This window comes from Myxine glutinosa, chromosome 10 (assembly GCF_964187855.1).
Source record: "Myxine glutinosa chromosome 10, kmMyxGlut1.1, whole genome shotgun sequence".
Classification (NCBI taxonomy): Eukaryota; Metazoa; Chordata; class Myxini; order Myxiniformes; family Myxinidae; genus Myxine; species Myxine glutinosa.
The window spans coordinates 12202454-12219466 of NC_136270.1; the positions used below are offsets into that span (position 1 = coordinate 12202454).

General features: G+C 44.2%; 1 protein-coding gene across 2 annotated transcripts in view; it reads left to right on the forward strand.

Moving 5' to 3' along the window:
* The window catches only part of LOC137434238 (hyccin), a 42126-nt gene extending 27167 nt beyond the window's left edge, over positions 1 to 14959 (forward strand). For both annotated transcript variants that reach the window (XM_068127055.2, XM_078785329.1), the window contains exons 7-11: positions 5313 to 5408; positions 7961 to 8074; positions 11733 to 11820; positions 12452 to 12605; positions 13427 to 14959. In XM_068127055.2, the coding sequence (XP_067983156.1) occupies positions 5313 to 5408; positions 7961 to 8074; positions 11733 to 11820; positions 12452 to 12605; positions 13427 to 13980 (1006 nt within the window). In that variant the 3' untranslated portion in view covers positions 13981 to 14959. The remainder of the gene's footprint in view (positions 1 to 5312; positions 5409 to 7960; positions 8075 to 11732; positions 11821 to 12451; positions 12606 to 13426) is intronic.
* The last annotated feature ends 2054 nt before the right edge of the window (positions 14960 to 17013 follow it).

The following is a 17013-nucleotide window of genomic DNA, read 5'->3' on the forward strand; positions in this document are numbered from 1 at the left end:
ACCCCATTCAGGGCCACACGTTGACTACGACTAGAGAGGAAGTCCGCCAGCCATGCGTGGAGATTTCCATGGATACAAAAAGAGGAGAGTTTGGTGAGCAGAGCGGGGTGCCAGACCGTATCGAAGGCACGTGATATGTCAAGGGAGACAGCTCTAATTTCCTGTTTGGCATTGAAGACCTCCATCCATCGTTGAGAAAGCAGAAGCAGCATGTCCAGAGTAGAGTGACCAGGTCTGAAACCAAATTGATGATCAGAGATCAAGCCATTGGAGAAGAAGAAAGATTTCATATCTGAAGCAATGATGGATTCCATGACTTTGCTGATAATTGGGAGAAGGCTGATTGGTCTGTAGTTGCTGGGATCTGTTTTTGCACCTTTTTTGTGCAAAGCGGTGATGTTGGCAGATTTCCAAGCAGATGGCAGATGACCTTGAGCAAAAGAGAGGGTGAAGAGAACAGAGAGAGGGAGTGAAAGAGCGGAAGAACAGGATTTTAGGACCCGTGGGCTGATGCCGTCAGGTCCAGTTGCAGAATCAGAGTCGAGGGTTGACAGAAACGTTTCCACCTTGCCAGGAGGAAAGGACACAGTCCAGGAGCAGCTGGGTACGACTGGGTACGGTGGGTACAGAGAGGTATGGGTTTGGGACAAGATTTAGAGGCAAACACAGACTTGAGGCATTCAGCTTTTTCACGTGCGGAGTCAGCCGTGTGGCCGTTTGAGGTGAGGGAGGGGATGGAGGGGGAACAAACACCAGAAACAGATTTGACCAGACACCACCAGGATTTGGAAGAGGGAGACAGATAAGAGAGTTCGGTCCTGAGAACGGAGAGATATTGTTTCCTGGCTCTCCTGAGGGTGGACACACACTTGTTTCGGGCTTTGTGAAAGGAAATGAGATTTCCTTCCGTTGGATTTGCTTTCCAGGAGACGAAAGCAAGTTGTTTCTGGGCAATAGCCTCACCACAAGATTCCGTGTACCATGGACGGGAGGAAGGGTATGACAACTGAAGACGAGATGGGATAAATCTGTGCATGAGAGAGAGCAATTTACTTTGGAAGAATTCCCAGGATGAGTTGATGTCAGAGGCGGTAGAGATGGGAGACCAGTCCAGATGATTGATGGCTGCTTGAAGACCGTGCCAGTTGGCCTGAGTGAAATGCCAGAGTCTTCGACGCTGAGGAGGCTCTCTGAGAATGGTCAGAGAGATGTACACTTTAAGAAGCACATGATCAGATGAGCCGATTGGAGCAGAAGAAGAGCAGCAGACATTTTCATGGAAGTTAGTCATAACCAAGTCCAGAAGAGAAGATGCTCCGTTGACTGAGATCCGGGTCGGGAAATTGACAGATTGTGTCAGTCCCAGTGAGTCACAGAAGTCCTTTGCTAAAGAGCCATGGCTGGTGAGAGAGGTACCCACACCCAGCCAACTGGCATGGTGACAATTGAAATCACCACATATGAGGAAGAGAGAGTTGGGATGGGTCGATAGAAGTTGGTCCATATTATCAGACAGCGAGATGTAGATGGAGTCATCACTGTTTGGTGGACGGTACAACACACATATGAACAAAAGGTGGGAACGAAGGGGAAGCCGTAGCCAAAGGTATTCCTGGCGGTGAGGTGGAGAGAGGGCAGTGCAGGGCGAGTGAGGAAGAGAGTTTTATATAAAGATAGGAACCCCACCTCCAGGACGAGGCCCAGGTCTATCATACCGGAGGAGGGAGTAACCTGGGAGAGATACCAAGGAATCAGAGACATCATGAAGGAGGAAAGTTTCTGTTAAGCAGATCGCGTCTGGTTTGTCAGAAGCAACCTGTATGGAAAGATCAGTCAAGTTTGAGCGAAGGCCCCAGATGTTTGAGGTCCATACTGTTAAAGAAGAGGAAGGGGGAGCATCGGATACAGAACAGGGGGGGGGGGGGGGAGCGGTAGGGTAAGATGTGGAAGAGGAGGAAGAGGTAGGGAGAGCTGTTGAAGGTATGTCAGAGATTTCAGAATAGCTTGGAGAAAGGGAAGAATGGAGCGGACAAAAGGTTTGATGGTGATTGGGTGAGGTGCAGTGAGGTGTTATTTGAGGAGGGGGGAAGAGTGAGGCAGAAGGTTGGGGGAGATTAAGGTGACAGTTGGAAGGGGGAAGAAGCAGGGAGGTTGCTTTGAGGAGGAGGGGTGAGAGGGGAGTCTAGGAGGGGAGGAGCGAGGGAGAGTCTCGGAGGGGAGGGGTGTGGGGGGAGTTCAGGAGGGAAGGGGCAAGGGGGGAGATTTGAAAGGGATGGGTGATGGGGAAGATTTGGAGGGGAGGGGCAAGGGGGAAGATTTGAAAGAGATGGGTGATGGGGATGATTTGGAGGGGAGGGGCAAGGGGGTAGATTTAGAGGGAAGGGGTGATGGGGAAGTTTTGGAGGGGAGGGGTGATGGGGAAGTTTTGGAGGGAAGGGGTGATGGGGAAGATTTGGAGGGGAGGGGCAAGGGGGAAGATTTGAAAGGGATGGGTGATGGGGAAGATTTGGAGGGGAGGGGCAAGGGGGAATATTTGAAAGAGATGGGTGATGGGGAAGATTTGGAGGGGAGGGGCAAGGGGGTAGATTTGGAGGGGAGGGGTGATGGGGAAGTTTTGAAGAGGAGGGGTGATGGGGAAGTTTTGGAGGGAAGGGGTGATAGGGAACTTTTGGAGGGAAGGGGTGATGGGGAAGATTTGGAGGGGAGGGGTGAGATTGGATTTTGAAAAGTGTACGATTAATGGGAAACGAACATTTATTGCAAAATGAGTTTCTTGAGACCTTCGAGTCAAAAATACGTTTGAGGACGCTGAAGGATGGGTGGAGTTCTGGAGAGTTTAGGGAATGTATGAAAGAGGCACTGTAAGAGATGGAATTTTTTTTTGGAATGAATAGATTTGGTGAGCAAGTCGAAAGCATCCTTTTATAGAAGAAGAAGAAAAAGGTGTTATAGTATACGACAGAATAGTCTTCAGGGGACAGTTTAAACATTTTTAACAACGTGATCATGAACAACGTGGTCGAAGAACGAACGAACAAATAAGAACGAACAAACGGGTAAGAACAGAGAAGGAAATATTTTTTTGGTTTTTTTTTTTTTGAGTTGAGATTTTAAACAAGGAAGTATGGGGTGAAAAGACCGGGAAAAACAGAGACCGAAAGTAATTGCAGCGCAATCGAAGAACCGCTGAGACAAAAACAAAGTCTCATCCAAGGTCGGACACGGTGGCCTATGACACTAGGCCTCAGAATAAGCGACAGGAACTAACCGACGATTCTGTACACAGGTATGAAAAACCAACACCGAGAATCCTATTAAAGACACACCAATAGGTACACACACCGAAAGAAAGATACAGTTTCGACAAAAACACAATTGTGGAAAAATTACTTAACTTCGAAAGCGTGCGCGCATGGACAGCTTTGAAGAGACGTTTCAACAATATTGATAGATAAAGGTGATATAATAAAACAAATATCATGAAAACATTTACATTTTGTTGTCCATTGTATAATTTAAATAAACATAAATGCAAATTTCGCATGTGGAAAAAGTAAGTACACCCCTACATTTATCACTACTTCAAACATCTAAAATCTGAATCAGGTGCAGCAGCTCAGTTGCAAATGATGAGAACATCGTTAGAGAGGATCTTGGAGGAACCTGTCTTATTTAAACCTCAGACATTTCGTTTGGTTTGCTCTTTGTTGTTGAAGTGTGCGGCGTCACCATGCCTAGATCAAAAGAGCTCTCTGAGGCCTTCAGAAAGAAGGTTATCGATGCCTACGAGTCTGGGAAGGGATTTAAAAAGATCTCCAAACAATTTGAAATGAATCATTCGACTGTCCGGAAGATCATCTACAAGTGGAGAAGATTCCAAACAACTGCCAACTTGTTCAGGCCAGGCCAACCCAGCAAGATCAGCCCGAGAACAGACTGCAAGATGCTGAAAGAAGTCGCTAAGAACCCCAGAATGTCATCACGGGACCTACAGGTAGCTCTTGCCACTGTTGATGTCAAAGTGCACGAGTCTACCATTAGAAAGAGGCTGCACACATTTGATCTACATGGGAGGTGTGCCAGGAGGAAACCTTTGCTGTCCAGAAAGAACATCAGGGCAAGACTAAAGTTTGCCAATGAACACCTGGGCAAAGACCAGCACTTCTGGAACAATGTGTTCTGGACAGATGAGTGAAAGGTAGAGCTATTTGGCCACAGTACCAGAAGACATGTTTGGCGAAAACCAAAGACAGCATTTGACCACAAGAACCTGATACCAAATGTAAAGCATGGTGGTATAAATATTATGGTTTGGGGCAGCTTTGCTGCATCAGGGCCTGGGCAGCTCATCATCATAGAATCCACGATGAATTATTCATTGTACCAGAGGGTGCTTGAGGATAATGTGAGGCCATCTGTCGGAAAGTTGAAGCTCAACCGAAGGTGGACCTTGCAACATGACAATGACCCTAAATATACCAGTAAATCCACCAAGGAATGGCTGAAAAGAAAGAAATGGAGGGTTCTGGAATGGCCAAGTCAAAGCCCGGATCTAAATCCCATCGAGATGTTGTGGGGGGATTTGAAACGAGCTGTGCATGCAAGAAACCCCTCAAACATCACACAGCTGAAATAATTCTGCATGGAGGAGTTGGCAAAAATTTCTCCCAGTCGATGTCAGAGACTGGGAGATAGTTATAAGAAACGCCTACTTGAGGTTGTTTCTGCCAAAGGGGGCAATACCACCTATTAGAGCCAAGGGTGTACTTACTTTTTCCACATGCGAAATTTGCATTTATGGTTATTTAAATAATACAATGGACTACAAAATGTAAATGTTTCATGATATTTGTTACATTATATCACCTTTATCTGTCAATATTGTTGAAATGAAGATCAAATAGCTGTATGTTGAAATATGTTGAAAAAGTCAAAACTTTACATGGGGTGTACTTACTTTTTCATGTGACTGTATATGTAATGTCCTTGTTATGAATGACCGTCTCACTTTCCCATTGGAGTAAAACTATTCATAGTCTCAAACCAAAAGCAGCCCCCTCCTCACACATATGTTTTCCGTTGCTTCCAGGGGATCATTTTGTTTTCATGTGAACTGAAAGAGGATCTATAGTTTTGACACACTGTATTTGTTTGATTGCAAGCATGTAATTCAATCGTGTATTTTTGGCATGCTGCTAATGCTTTGATGGGGATTGTCGTGTGTCGTGCAAAGCCATATATGGATGGAAAAGTTGTACTCTGCGATCGAAGTTGTCTTTCTCCCACCACATGATACATGCAATTTTGTTCAGGTTTGAGGTTCTTGGTTTCCTCCTGCTCTGCTACAACAGTGCAATCGCATACATGCCCAGATCTTCTTATCGGGCTTTCTGCCATATGTGTTCTCGGTGAGCTTGTCATTGAACCTCCTATCTCCCCCCACCCCTTTCCCCATTTTGATTGATTGCCCTGCATGACCTTCATTTATCAATATCTGTTTGTAGATTTTAAAATATTTGCTCATTAATTTGCAGCATGCATCATGTCATTGAGGTACCATGCACTATTTTTTTAAATACTATTTCGTAAGAATATTGGTGAATTGGATACAATAAATTAAACCATTATTTTCTTTTAAGCGAAAAGGTTTTCTTTTTTCTCCGAATTTATTTTCCATTGCCTGCTCTACATAAGGGGGGAAAAAATCTTGTGACCATGCAATTGTTATTGAATGTCATTTTTTGTCATTTGTCATTGTTATTGAATGTCAAAAGCTTTTGGCACAGCCATTTTTAACTCAACTGGACTACTGTCCAGTTGAGTTCGTGACATACTGAACCCTCCGGCGTCCGGCGTCTGTCGTCGTCTGTCGTCCGTTAACTTTTCGACGTTAACACTCCAGCGTCCACAAATATCAACCGATTCTGATCAAACTTGACATGCAGCATCCTTACCCCAAGGACCAGGTTGGTATTACATTTCAGCCCGGTCCATTGAAAAATGGCGGACCTAGGGGACCATTTTGTTTTTGGTCATGGAAACGACGTTAACACTCTAGCGTCCACAAATATTAACAGATTTTGATCAAACTTAGAATGTTTAACCCTTACCACACAAGGTAGGTTGCTATTGCATTCCAACCCGATCTGTCACAAAATGGCCGCAATAGGCCGCCATATTGTTTTCAGCTCCGAAGCGACGTTAAGACTTTAACGTGCACAAATATTTATGGATTTTGATCAAAGTTGGTGTGTGAGACTCTTACCACACCAGTCAGTTCAGTTGAGTTCTGCTTCCCTGGAAGCTCTAGTTACAGTTAAAATAACAAGGAATTTAGACATAGGAGGAGGCCATTCGTCCCACCACGCCTGTGCCACACCAATAACAGATTAAATAAATCCTTCAAAACGACTTAATTTAATTGAGGAATGGGGTTGCCAACAATGTGACAGGCTTGGGGATATCACAAAAGTGCTGAAGAAAAGAAATGTATAAATATTTTTGTTCAATTATGTTTTTGGGGAGGGGGAGGGTTGGGGTGGGTGAAGGTGGTTTTAGGGTGAAGAATATACAACACCAACCAAACACTCTGTCTGGACAAGACCCTCTCACAGATATCACACTCAGCATAGATGTACACAATCACCCAGTCCTAGCAATATCCCTATATCCCTCTATCTCCAATACTTCTAGGTACCTATCTAATTCCAATTTAAACTTGTCTCCTATTTCTGCTGCTACTACCTTTCCAGGGAGACCATTCAGTGCATTAACTACTCTGAGTGAAAGACCCGTTGCCTTACTACCGTCTTAACTCTCTTCTTTACTTTCTGGCTAAGGCCTCTGATCCTATCAGTCTATTGTGCTGATGAGCTCTTCTGTACTTATTTTGTCTATTCCCTTCTTCAGCTTCAACACCTCTATCATATCCCCATGTAACCGCCTCTTTTATAATGTATAAAGTCCTGTCTCCTTCAGCCACTCTTCATAGCTTGAATATCAATATAGTAGCCCAAGCTAGGCCTATAATCAATCTAGTAAGCCTACACTGTACCATCTCTGACAGCTATGTCCTTCTTGAGATGCGGTGACCAAACTGCACATAATATTTTCGATGAGGTCTCACCAAATTCCTTTAGTGTTAAAACCACCACCTTTTATTTATAATTTAACCCCCCTATGAATACAACCTAAAGCACTTTGTTTTACCTATAGTTGCATGGCATTGTCCTGTCTGTTTACCCCCCGCATCTTTTACCACTACCAGATCCTTCTCCTGTGTGACACATTCCAAGACTGCCCCTTGCATCATGTAATCTCTATTTTCATTATTCTTACCCATCCCAGCACCTTACATTTGTTCAGGTTAAACTGTATCCGACAATCTTTTGCCCAGTCTATGCAGGCTTCAATGTTTTCCTGAATCTGATCACCGCTCTCTCTGTTATGTAACTTACCTCCAAGCTTGGTGCCATCTGCAAATTTGAAAAGCCTCCTCTTCACCCCACTGTCCAAATCAGTGATGTTAATTAAGAATAATAATGGTGCTAGTACTGATCGCTGAGGTACCCGACTACTTGCATCCTCCCACTCTCAGCCACACTTTGCTTCCATTCACTAAGCCAGTTTCCAATCCAGTTAGCTACCTGACCAGCCACTCCACGAGCCCTCAACTTAACTAACAACCTCATATATGATACCTTGTCAAATGCCTTTTGAAAGTCTAGATATACTTCATCCACTGCCTTTCCCTCATCCACCCAATAAGAAACTGCTTCATTGAACTCTAATGGATTTGTTAAACAAGACCTCCCTTTGGTAAATCCATGCTGACCATCTTTAATTCGTCTGTATCTAACCAAATGGTTCCTCATCTTGTCCCTGATTGTTCTAAATGGTTCCACATCTGGTCCCTAAAGGCTGGCACATAATTGTGTGACCCCACCTTCCTGGTGTGCAGGTTGTGCGTGAGTGGCTTTGCTCGGCAGGGTCGACGCTGGCGGAATCCTCTTTCGCGCATCTCACTGTCTTCAGACCTCTTGGTGCAGATCCTCACAGGGCTTATCTACATCATGTACGTGAGATTGCAGACTGTTTGGGTCAAATTGCTTTTTAACTCACCTGGACTATGTCCAGCTGAGTTTTTTCGACACCCAGTGTCCGTCGTACGTCTGTCGTCTGTCTGTCTGTCATCTGTAACCAATTTGACGTCTACGCTCTAAAAGTCACAAATATTGATAAGATTTGATGAAACTTGTTATGCAGCATCTTTAAGACATAAACTAGTTTGGGATTGCATTTGGGCGTTGCACACCCAAAAATGGGCGCGGCAGGGCGGCCATATTGAAAAATCAATTTTTGTCAATCTGGTGCTTCCTAATGTAGCTAGAAGGCTGAAACTTGGTGTGTAGACAGTATGTAACAAACCTCAACACATATATTACGGGTTTTGACGATGTCTGAAAAATGGCCTCGTCGTGACCTATGACATGACTTGACCCATAAACATCAGTTTGGACGACGTCTAAGCTCTAAAAGTCACAAATACTGATCAAATTTGATGAAACTTGTGCCTTTTGGCACTTAAAGATATTTGAAAATATATAGTTTGTGGTTCTATTATGCATATTCTAACCATATTGATATAGACCAGTTGAGTTCAGGTTCCCTGGAACCTCTAGTTCAAAGTGCAGTGACTGATGAGCCAATGTATGATCGCGAATACTTCATTAAGTTCATGTAATCTGGTATGCATAAGTTTGCAAATGCGATAAATGACTTTATTGTGTGAAGAAAAATGGAATTTCATTTAAGATGCAAAAATTGAAAACCACCACACATACAGGATGCTCCCTCCAATAAGCTCCCCTCCTACGAGGGGGGGTTGAAAAATAAATGCTCCTCCCTCACCATCCCTCCACCTCCAATAAATGCTCGGCTCCTCCCCCGCCCCCCCCCCCCATCCCCTCCCATTCAATAGGTACTGCTCCTGAAGACGGCGTTGAAAGAATAAATGTGCAGGGCATTTGCTGGAGGACATACAGTATATGTATGTACATGTGTTTTGAAAAGTAATGCTTCCAATTCGTTCTCTCCAAAACAGGTAAAGATATTTGAATGAAGCAAAGCGCAATCCACACATTAGTTCTACCCGCCACTGGATGTGAAGTTTCATGATTCCGACAATAGTTTCCCCACTCATGAAAAAAGGAGTTAAGCAATTAGTTAACTTCTGTCTATCCGTCGACAAACGCCAATTTATGAGCGAGCAACAATCTCGTTTCAATTGAATGTTATATTTTGAACACAAATCAGAAAAAGAACCGGGAGTCCAACAGTGCTTTGGCTCTGAATTCGGCCTTATAGCGCATGCGCAGAGAGAAGTGAGATTTTTATCATCTGTCTGCCTGTTTGGCAGTCAAATAAAATTGAAAATCATTCGAAACAGGAAACTTAGTGTTTTTAAGGACATCAAAAAGGACACAAACAACAGGCACAAAGACCTAATGTAATGTGTTAAATAAGGTGGTGTAATAGACGCTGCATCAACGGCAGTAAACTTCCGAAAAAGTATTTTCCACAACCTTTAAAATCTTTATTTTATTTTTAACTATATACTTGAATACTGTAGAACACACATCGCCTTTTTGGCACTTTCAAAAACCTTCCGTATAGCAGTACTTGGAAAACTATTAATGCCCCGATGGCAGAGTAACTATGAGAATCAGCAGTAACGTTTCATGCCCTGAGGACAGCGTAACAGTTTGAGATTATGCATTCTGACAAATATGGCATCACCCATCGCTATTTGCTGCATCTTTTTCTCAAAGATTGTTCCAAAATCGTCATTTTCTCCCAGAGGAGTTGGCAGGTTTGCAATTGCACAAATGCATGGATAAACCTCAATGGCACTGAAAAATGCATCTCAGCAGTGCATTGTCAACTCTAGATTGTTCAGTTTGACCCATAGGCTTTATATGGTTAGTTACCATCATGCCTGTTATGCAAGGTTCAGGAACATAGATCATGCTCGGAAACGCAAAGCACGAGTTTAAAAGACTCTTCCCATGTCCTTTTTCTCAAGACTGCATGGTAAGGTGTTCTATGAACTATATAGTTGTCTCAGTGCTACATTCGTCAAGATGGCAGAGCGCAGCACGACATTGTCAGTGTGGTTAAAGCAGTGTGCAGTTATTGAGTTACCTCCACTCATTCGTTCCTCTCTTTTTTACCACCTGTGGAACCAACTTCCACATTGTATTCAATCTCATTCTTCCCTCCAAGTCTTCAAGACCTTGAAGTTCACCGCCATCTCAGATCATCCCTTCCCCAAAACCATGATTTTTGCTTCTACCTCCGTTAATTCCCATCCTACCCGCAAGCCCACCTCCTTCCAAATTTCCAGTTTTTCCTTCCTGAGAGTGTGCTTCTGTAGACGAACATATGCGACACAACACAAGACTGTTGGACAAGATAAACACTGCCACTAAGCTTGGGGGAAGTGCTGTTACTTCCCAGGGTACTCTGGCACCACTTTTCTCACCGCTCTCAGCAGGGCATTTTCTCAGGAAGAATTTTCTCTTCACCTTGGAAGCCAAGCTATGGGGATTGTGCCAAGCTATGGGGGAAAAGTAAAGCCTATAACATTCTAGGCAGTAGGGAATAAGTCGGAAATAAATTCTGTAGGAAATAAGATTAATTAGAAGTAACACCTGGAAGCTCTTATCTGAAATGGTACAAGTATTGAAATCTATCTATAATTCCATTAATCTCTGTGTGTATGTGTGTATGTGTGTATGTGTGTATGTGTGTATGTGTGTTTGTATGTTTGTCTGTGACCGCTGTTTCTCGACAACCACGGGTCCGATATACTTTAAACTTGCCAGGTATATTGCTGGGGACCCGAGGATGTGCCTTTTCAAGGTTTGAAATTAATCGGACAAGTACTTACCGAGCTATGGCGATTTAGCCGTTCGCCGTTCGCTTTGGCGTTGCGAATGGACCAAACCATTGCATGTAAATAGAGGGGGGGGTTCTGTGGTCGTTGCGAATGGACCAAACCATTCATGTAAATAGAGGGGGGGGGGGGGTTCTGTGGTCGTTACTGCCACGTGGTTTCAAAGTTTTTTTTTGTTGTTGTTGTTTGCACGCATGTTTTTTTGCACCCACGTACGGGCACGCCCTAGGATGTTTACACACACACACCCCTACACAAATTTTTTTTTTTTTTTTTTTTTGGCAAGGAACGGGCACCCACGTACGGGCACGTCCTAGCTTATATATAGTACGGGCATGCCCTAGTCTATATATAATGGAGGGAAAGCATGTTGTATTCATCATGTACTCCTCTGAGAGCATTTGACCGAGGAAGCTGAAATTTTCAGGGATTAATGAGGGCACCTTGGAAAAAAAATCTGCCCATTTTGGCATTTTCTTCCTGGGGGGGGTGAGGGGTTGGGGGAGGAGGAGTGAGGAGGGTGAGGGGGTGGTGGAGGGGGGGCCCTACCCACTTATTCCGAGTACTTTTCTAGTTACTTTAATTGGGTAAAATGCAGGTGGCCCTTAACCTAGAAACTGTGTGGGGAAAAGCCATGTTTTGTTTTCTATAAGCACAGATGTCCATTGATTCTCAAGTGGGAGCCAAAATCCCAATGCTAAATGTGCTGCAAAAAATAATTTTGAGTTTTTATAATCATGTAGCTGGCAAATTTTCTTTCTTACGACCCTTACAGTCACAATGGTGAAAGAGACTTTGGCCAAGAGGCCCTCGATGATGTGGTGTACCGTGCACAAATGGAGCTCTACCCTGAACCAGTAATGGTGAGTATTGTATTTAATTTCCATTCACAACTCTTGCCCTGACAAAACCTCGCCATGACAAATGTGTACTGTTCCAAGCTGCATATCGGCTTGGCACTGCTTCTTTTCTTTTTTTTGGATACAAGATTGAGGCTTGTGTAAGAGCTAACATTAATGACAAAAAAGAGACGGACATATAAGACAAAATAAAGGGAGCGGGAGACAATATGGGGAGAGAGGGGGAAGCACACAAGTACAACATTTGAGAGCAGGGACATCGGGAGATCTGTGGGAGGGAGAGGGCTTGGGGGGAGGAGGCATGGGAAGGGGGGTGAGAGGGGGGAGAGGTAAAAAACACATGGACACAGCTAGGACTTCCAGGAAAGAAGTCCGTATTTCAGAAAAGTGGATCTGGGGTGAATTAACGGGGGTAGAAAAGATCAAGGTTTTGGATGGGGGAAGATAAGAGATGGTGGTGAACAGCTGTTTTAAACACCTGGAGGGAGGAGTGGGATGGGTTGAATTCAGACAAGAGTAAATCGCAAATGTTGCAAACCGACAACGCTAATGTCACACCTCAATTTCCAATATTCATCTTCCATCTGTGTAATATTTACCTTTTGCTAAATTGCCGCATCCCAATTTTCTGAAGGTTGGCAGGGCAATGCAGAATTTGGTCACAAGGAACAAGGACGAAGTTAAGGACCAAACATCAATACCTGTTGACGTGACTCCCACATATGGACGTGTTTCCCGTGGGGCTGTAACAAGTGCGTCCATCCGGCGCCATCGCTGGCGGAAGGAGGGTGAGCTCTCCCAATGGGTTCAACAAGGGTCAGGTCTTACTGTATCACCTCGGTGTATGTCTTGCTCTATTGGTCACTGTCGTGTCTTTTGAGCCCTCTGCCACTCTCCAGATCTATCAGAACAAATCGAGCAATCCATTATTTGTCAATCTCTCAATGTCCAGGCATATTTATTTCTCTCCTGCATTTATTTGTGCCTCTTTTTCCACTTCTGGTATCACCTCCATTAGTATATCGAATCGTGTTTCTTCCTCCACTGCTCCAAGGTTGCAGCTTACCATAATCTCATGTCTTCTCGCATTTCAATTGATGCTTTTATTCCCACTAACCTTTTTGTCCTTCATCCCCAATATTGTGTTCTTCAACCCTACTGTTGGTGTTTCCACCCTCTCTCTGGTGTTCCTTTTGTTCCGTTGTGTCAAACACTATATATAATAGGGGGGAATGGAATCATGATCAAATGACCCAGATGAATAGATCCACAATTCGTTGAATCAGTTGACCAATTCTCGTTTTTCAATCCCAACGACGCTTGAATTATCAGCTGCTTGGGACAGGAGATTGGGAAATGATTGTTAAGCTCGTCTTGCAAAGTGCATTGAGTGTTCAAGGTATCGGTGTTGTGCAGGATCTGATGTGATATAGTAGTTCACCTGTCGTCCGTAAGACCAACTATTTTGAACAGTGAGGATAATACATCTGCTGTATTAGGTGCAAGGATGTGGACTGTTCTATCCCATTACAATGCATCCCATTATGTGAGGTTGGTGTGAAGTTTTTTCTGTTTTTTTTTTCCCAAAACATCTTCACACTTTGTGCAGGAATTGAAGAAAAAGGTGGTGAAGAGGTTTTGCGGGTTGTTGAGCCCGATGACGGTTTCTCCTCCGGCGCCTCCAGCACAAGTCGCTCCATGCCGGTGAACAGAAACAAGTTCTCCACACAGCGTGACTTTGCCCAGCGAGGTTTTCCCTTAGCCAGACATTCCGCAACTGACAAAAGGAGCAAGTCATCAGCTCCTCGCATAGTTTTTGAGTCTGCACATTCCCAGGTGGTTCAAGATGGGGAAACAGAACCTCTGTTGTTTTCATCGCAGCCAAACCTGCATGCCAATGCTAGCACTCCTTTGCTAGTGGACAGAACGTCAGAGTTCGATGATAAGTTGTCCTCCCCCAAAATTTTCCTGTCGGAGTGGCCTACCTCAGCAGTAGAATGCAATGATGAGCTAGAGATGCTGGAGAGAGAAAGTGACATTGCACCTTCGGACAGGCCATCTAATACAGAACAGAATGAAAGTAACAGCCGCGATACCTGTGATGTCCAAATAGTCTTGCCCGCCAACTCCCACGCCAATGCTGATGGAAGTACCAATGTGTAAGCATTGATGGTTATCCAATTGGTCGAGGGATTACAATTGCTCGAGTCGGCGTAAAATGATTGGTCAATTTAATTTGTTTGTTTAAAAAAAAAAACTTTGCCAGACAGTTTCAAGTGGTGTCAACTCAGAATCCTTTTATAACGTTAGTGGACTGTATATGTTTTACCTTTACCTGAGAGTAAAGGAGTGTTGACAGACTCCAATGGGGGGAGAGGGGTCATTTGTGTCAGCTTGTGCACAGTATTGGCTATTCCCAGGTAGTTACTTCCAGAAATTCAAAGCTGATTGTCTAGAACATGTTTATAATGTGAAAAGAGAGGGGAAGGGCTAAAGGGTTGAGGAAAAGCGCACACAACTTATGGGGCATGACCTCACAGATCGTCAGAGCAGCTTTTCTTGAATGTGGGTTTTTTTCTTGCATGCAGAAAAACCTCATCCTCCACTGAAATCGTTCGACTTGATATTTTAATTTTTGGGAAATGTCATGTTTTGATGTACAGGTGGTTTTTAAACCAACGTCTATCCTATCAGTTGAGATATGTATTCCTTCTAGGGACCATTGCTAATTGGAATTATTTACCTCTTTCTTTTTCTTGATGCTGTGAATGATGCACTTAAGCCAATGTCATTATTTACCTTTCCTCATTTCTGGCATGACTGCCACAGGCTCCTAATCGATTATTCACCTGGATAAGGTGCTTTGTGAAATAGAGAGTCTACGTAGCCAAGTATTGCTGTCTGAAACGTTGCATTGGATCCAGTTTGCTGTTTTATTTTCACATTCCTGAAAATGTACAGTGCGCACATGTTTTTCTTGTACAAAAGTATCTTTCTACATGCTATGGTAGTTTTATTTGTGTAAATAGTTAAGATGTTGCAGCATTGAAAGAGCTTTCCATATCCGATTGCCATTTAAACAGACTACTGACCAAGGACTATGTTCTGCACTTTGTCTCGAAAAATAAACTATTTATTCCTAGCTGAGTAAATATATTTGAAAAAAAAAAATATATATATATATATATATGTATATATATTTTTTCCACACTAAAATTGTTGTTGTCAAGAGACCAAAGGTTTTCCTAAATATTCCTTCAACATTTAAATTATGTTTGAATGAAGATACAATGACATGTTGAAAAGTAATGCCTCTTATTTGTTTTCTCCAAAACAGGAAAAGACATTCGAATGAAAGAAAGTGTAACCCAACCTGCACATTAGTCTTCCCACCACTGGATGCAAAGTTTTGCAATTCTGACACTTGTTGTCTCAGTGCTACGTAAGTCAAGATGGCAGAGAGCAGCACAATATTGTCACTGCGGTTAAAGCAGCATGCCGTTAAGTATCGAACAGCAGAGAACGTGCCTCCTATCAACATTCATCAGGGAATGGCAGTCGCCTATGGTGATGATTGCATTGATGTGAGTATTAGCCTGATAAGTCTGGGAGGTCTCTGAGTCTTGGAGGTCGGTGGCTCAAACCATGCCGCTGAGTCGTACCAAAGAAAATGGTATGTGCTGCTTCCTTGCTCGATGCTCACCCTTTAAAAAGGAATGAACATGGCCAACCACAGGTTTTTTTAGGATACAGAATCGAGGCTCGTGTATGAGCTAACACATTGAACATGAAAACATGCACAGACACATAAAACATACAATGAAGGGAAAGGGAGTGGGAGACAAGAGGGGGAGGGAGAGCGAAGCACACAAGCACAACAACAGTCAAGAACAAGGACATCAGCAGATCTGTGGAAGGGGGAGGGCTGGGGGAGGAGGGAGGGGGAGGGCTGGGGGAGGAGGGAGGGGGAGGGCTCGGGGAGGAGGGAGGGGAACACGGTATAAAGCAAAGGAACATTACGAGAAATTTCAGGAAAGAAGTTAGGGATTAAAAGAGGCGGATTTGGGGTGTTTTAACGGGGGTAGAAAAGATCAAGATTTTGGATGGGGGAAGACAAGAGATGGTAGTGAACAGCTGTTTTAAACACCTGGAGGGGGAGAGGGATCGAAAAGAGTGTGGGAGTTTGTTCCAGAGGCGGGAGAAAAGAGGAATGAAAGAGTGAAGGTGAGCAGAGAGTCTTGATTTTAACAGTTTCACCAGAAGAGCGTTGCTGGCAGATCTTGTGCATCCTGCAGGATATTTTGGGGGACAGAGCACAGACAGAGCAGGAGGAGCAAGGCCAGGGAGGAGTCTGTAGAAGAAAGAAAGACCACCTACCTGCCTGCGGTGAGAGAGAGAGAGAGAGAGAGAGAGAGAGAGAGAGAGAGAGAGAGAGAGAGAGAGAGAGAGAGAAAGGCCCTCGGAATCAGCTTGATCGCGGAAGATTCCAATGATTCTGAATACTTTGGTTTCCACCGCGTGAAGCCGAGCAAGGTGTGAGGCAGGTGCACCAGCCCAGAGGGGAGAGCAGTATTCAATTGAGTTGTGGATGAAAGTTTTGTATGTGGTGAGGAGCTCAGAAGTGCCCAGAAAGGCCTTCGCACGACGTAGGATGCCCAGTCAGCGACTCGCTTTGGAGGCCAGCCTGGAAATGTGGTTTTTCCAGGAAAGATCATGGCAGATAGTGACACCCAAAAGCTTGAGTGACAGAACTTCTTCAAGAGGATTGTTCAGAAAGTAGATGGGAGGGTTGCCCAGACGGTCTTTTCGGAGAGACAAAGTGAGAGTGTGAGATTTGTCAGGATTGAAGGACATGTTCCACATGTTTGACCAGTTTGTGATTTTGGCCAAGTCTGCAGAGAGTGAAGAGGCTGCAGCCTGCCGATCTGAGGTTTGAGATATGGAGCGGCAGAGAGTGGAGTCATCAGCAAAGAGATAGAGAGGATTTTCCAGAGAGTCGGAGAGATCATTGATGAAGACCAGAAAAAGCACAGGGCCCAGAACACTGCCTTGAGGAACTCCAGCCTGAACAGGAAGGGGAGATGAGAGAATTCCATTCAGGGCCACACATTGACTGCGACCAGAGAGGAAGTCCGCAGGCCATGAGTGGAGATTTTCATGGATACCATAAGAGGAGAGTTTGGTGAGCAAGGCGGG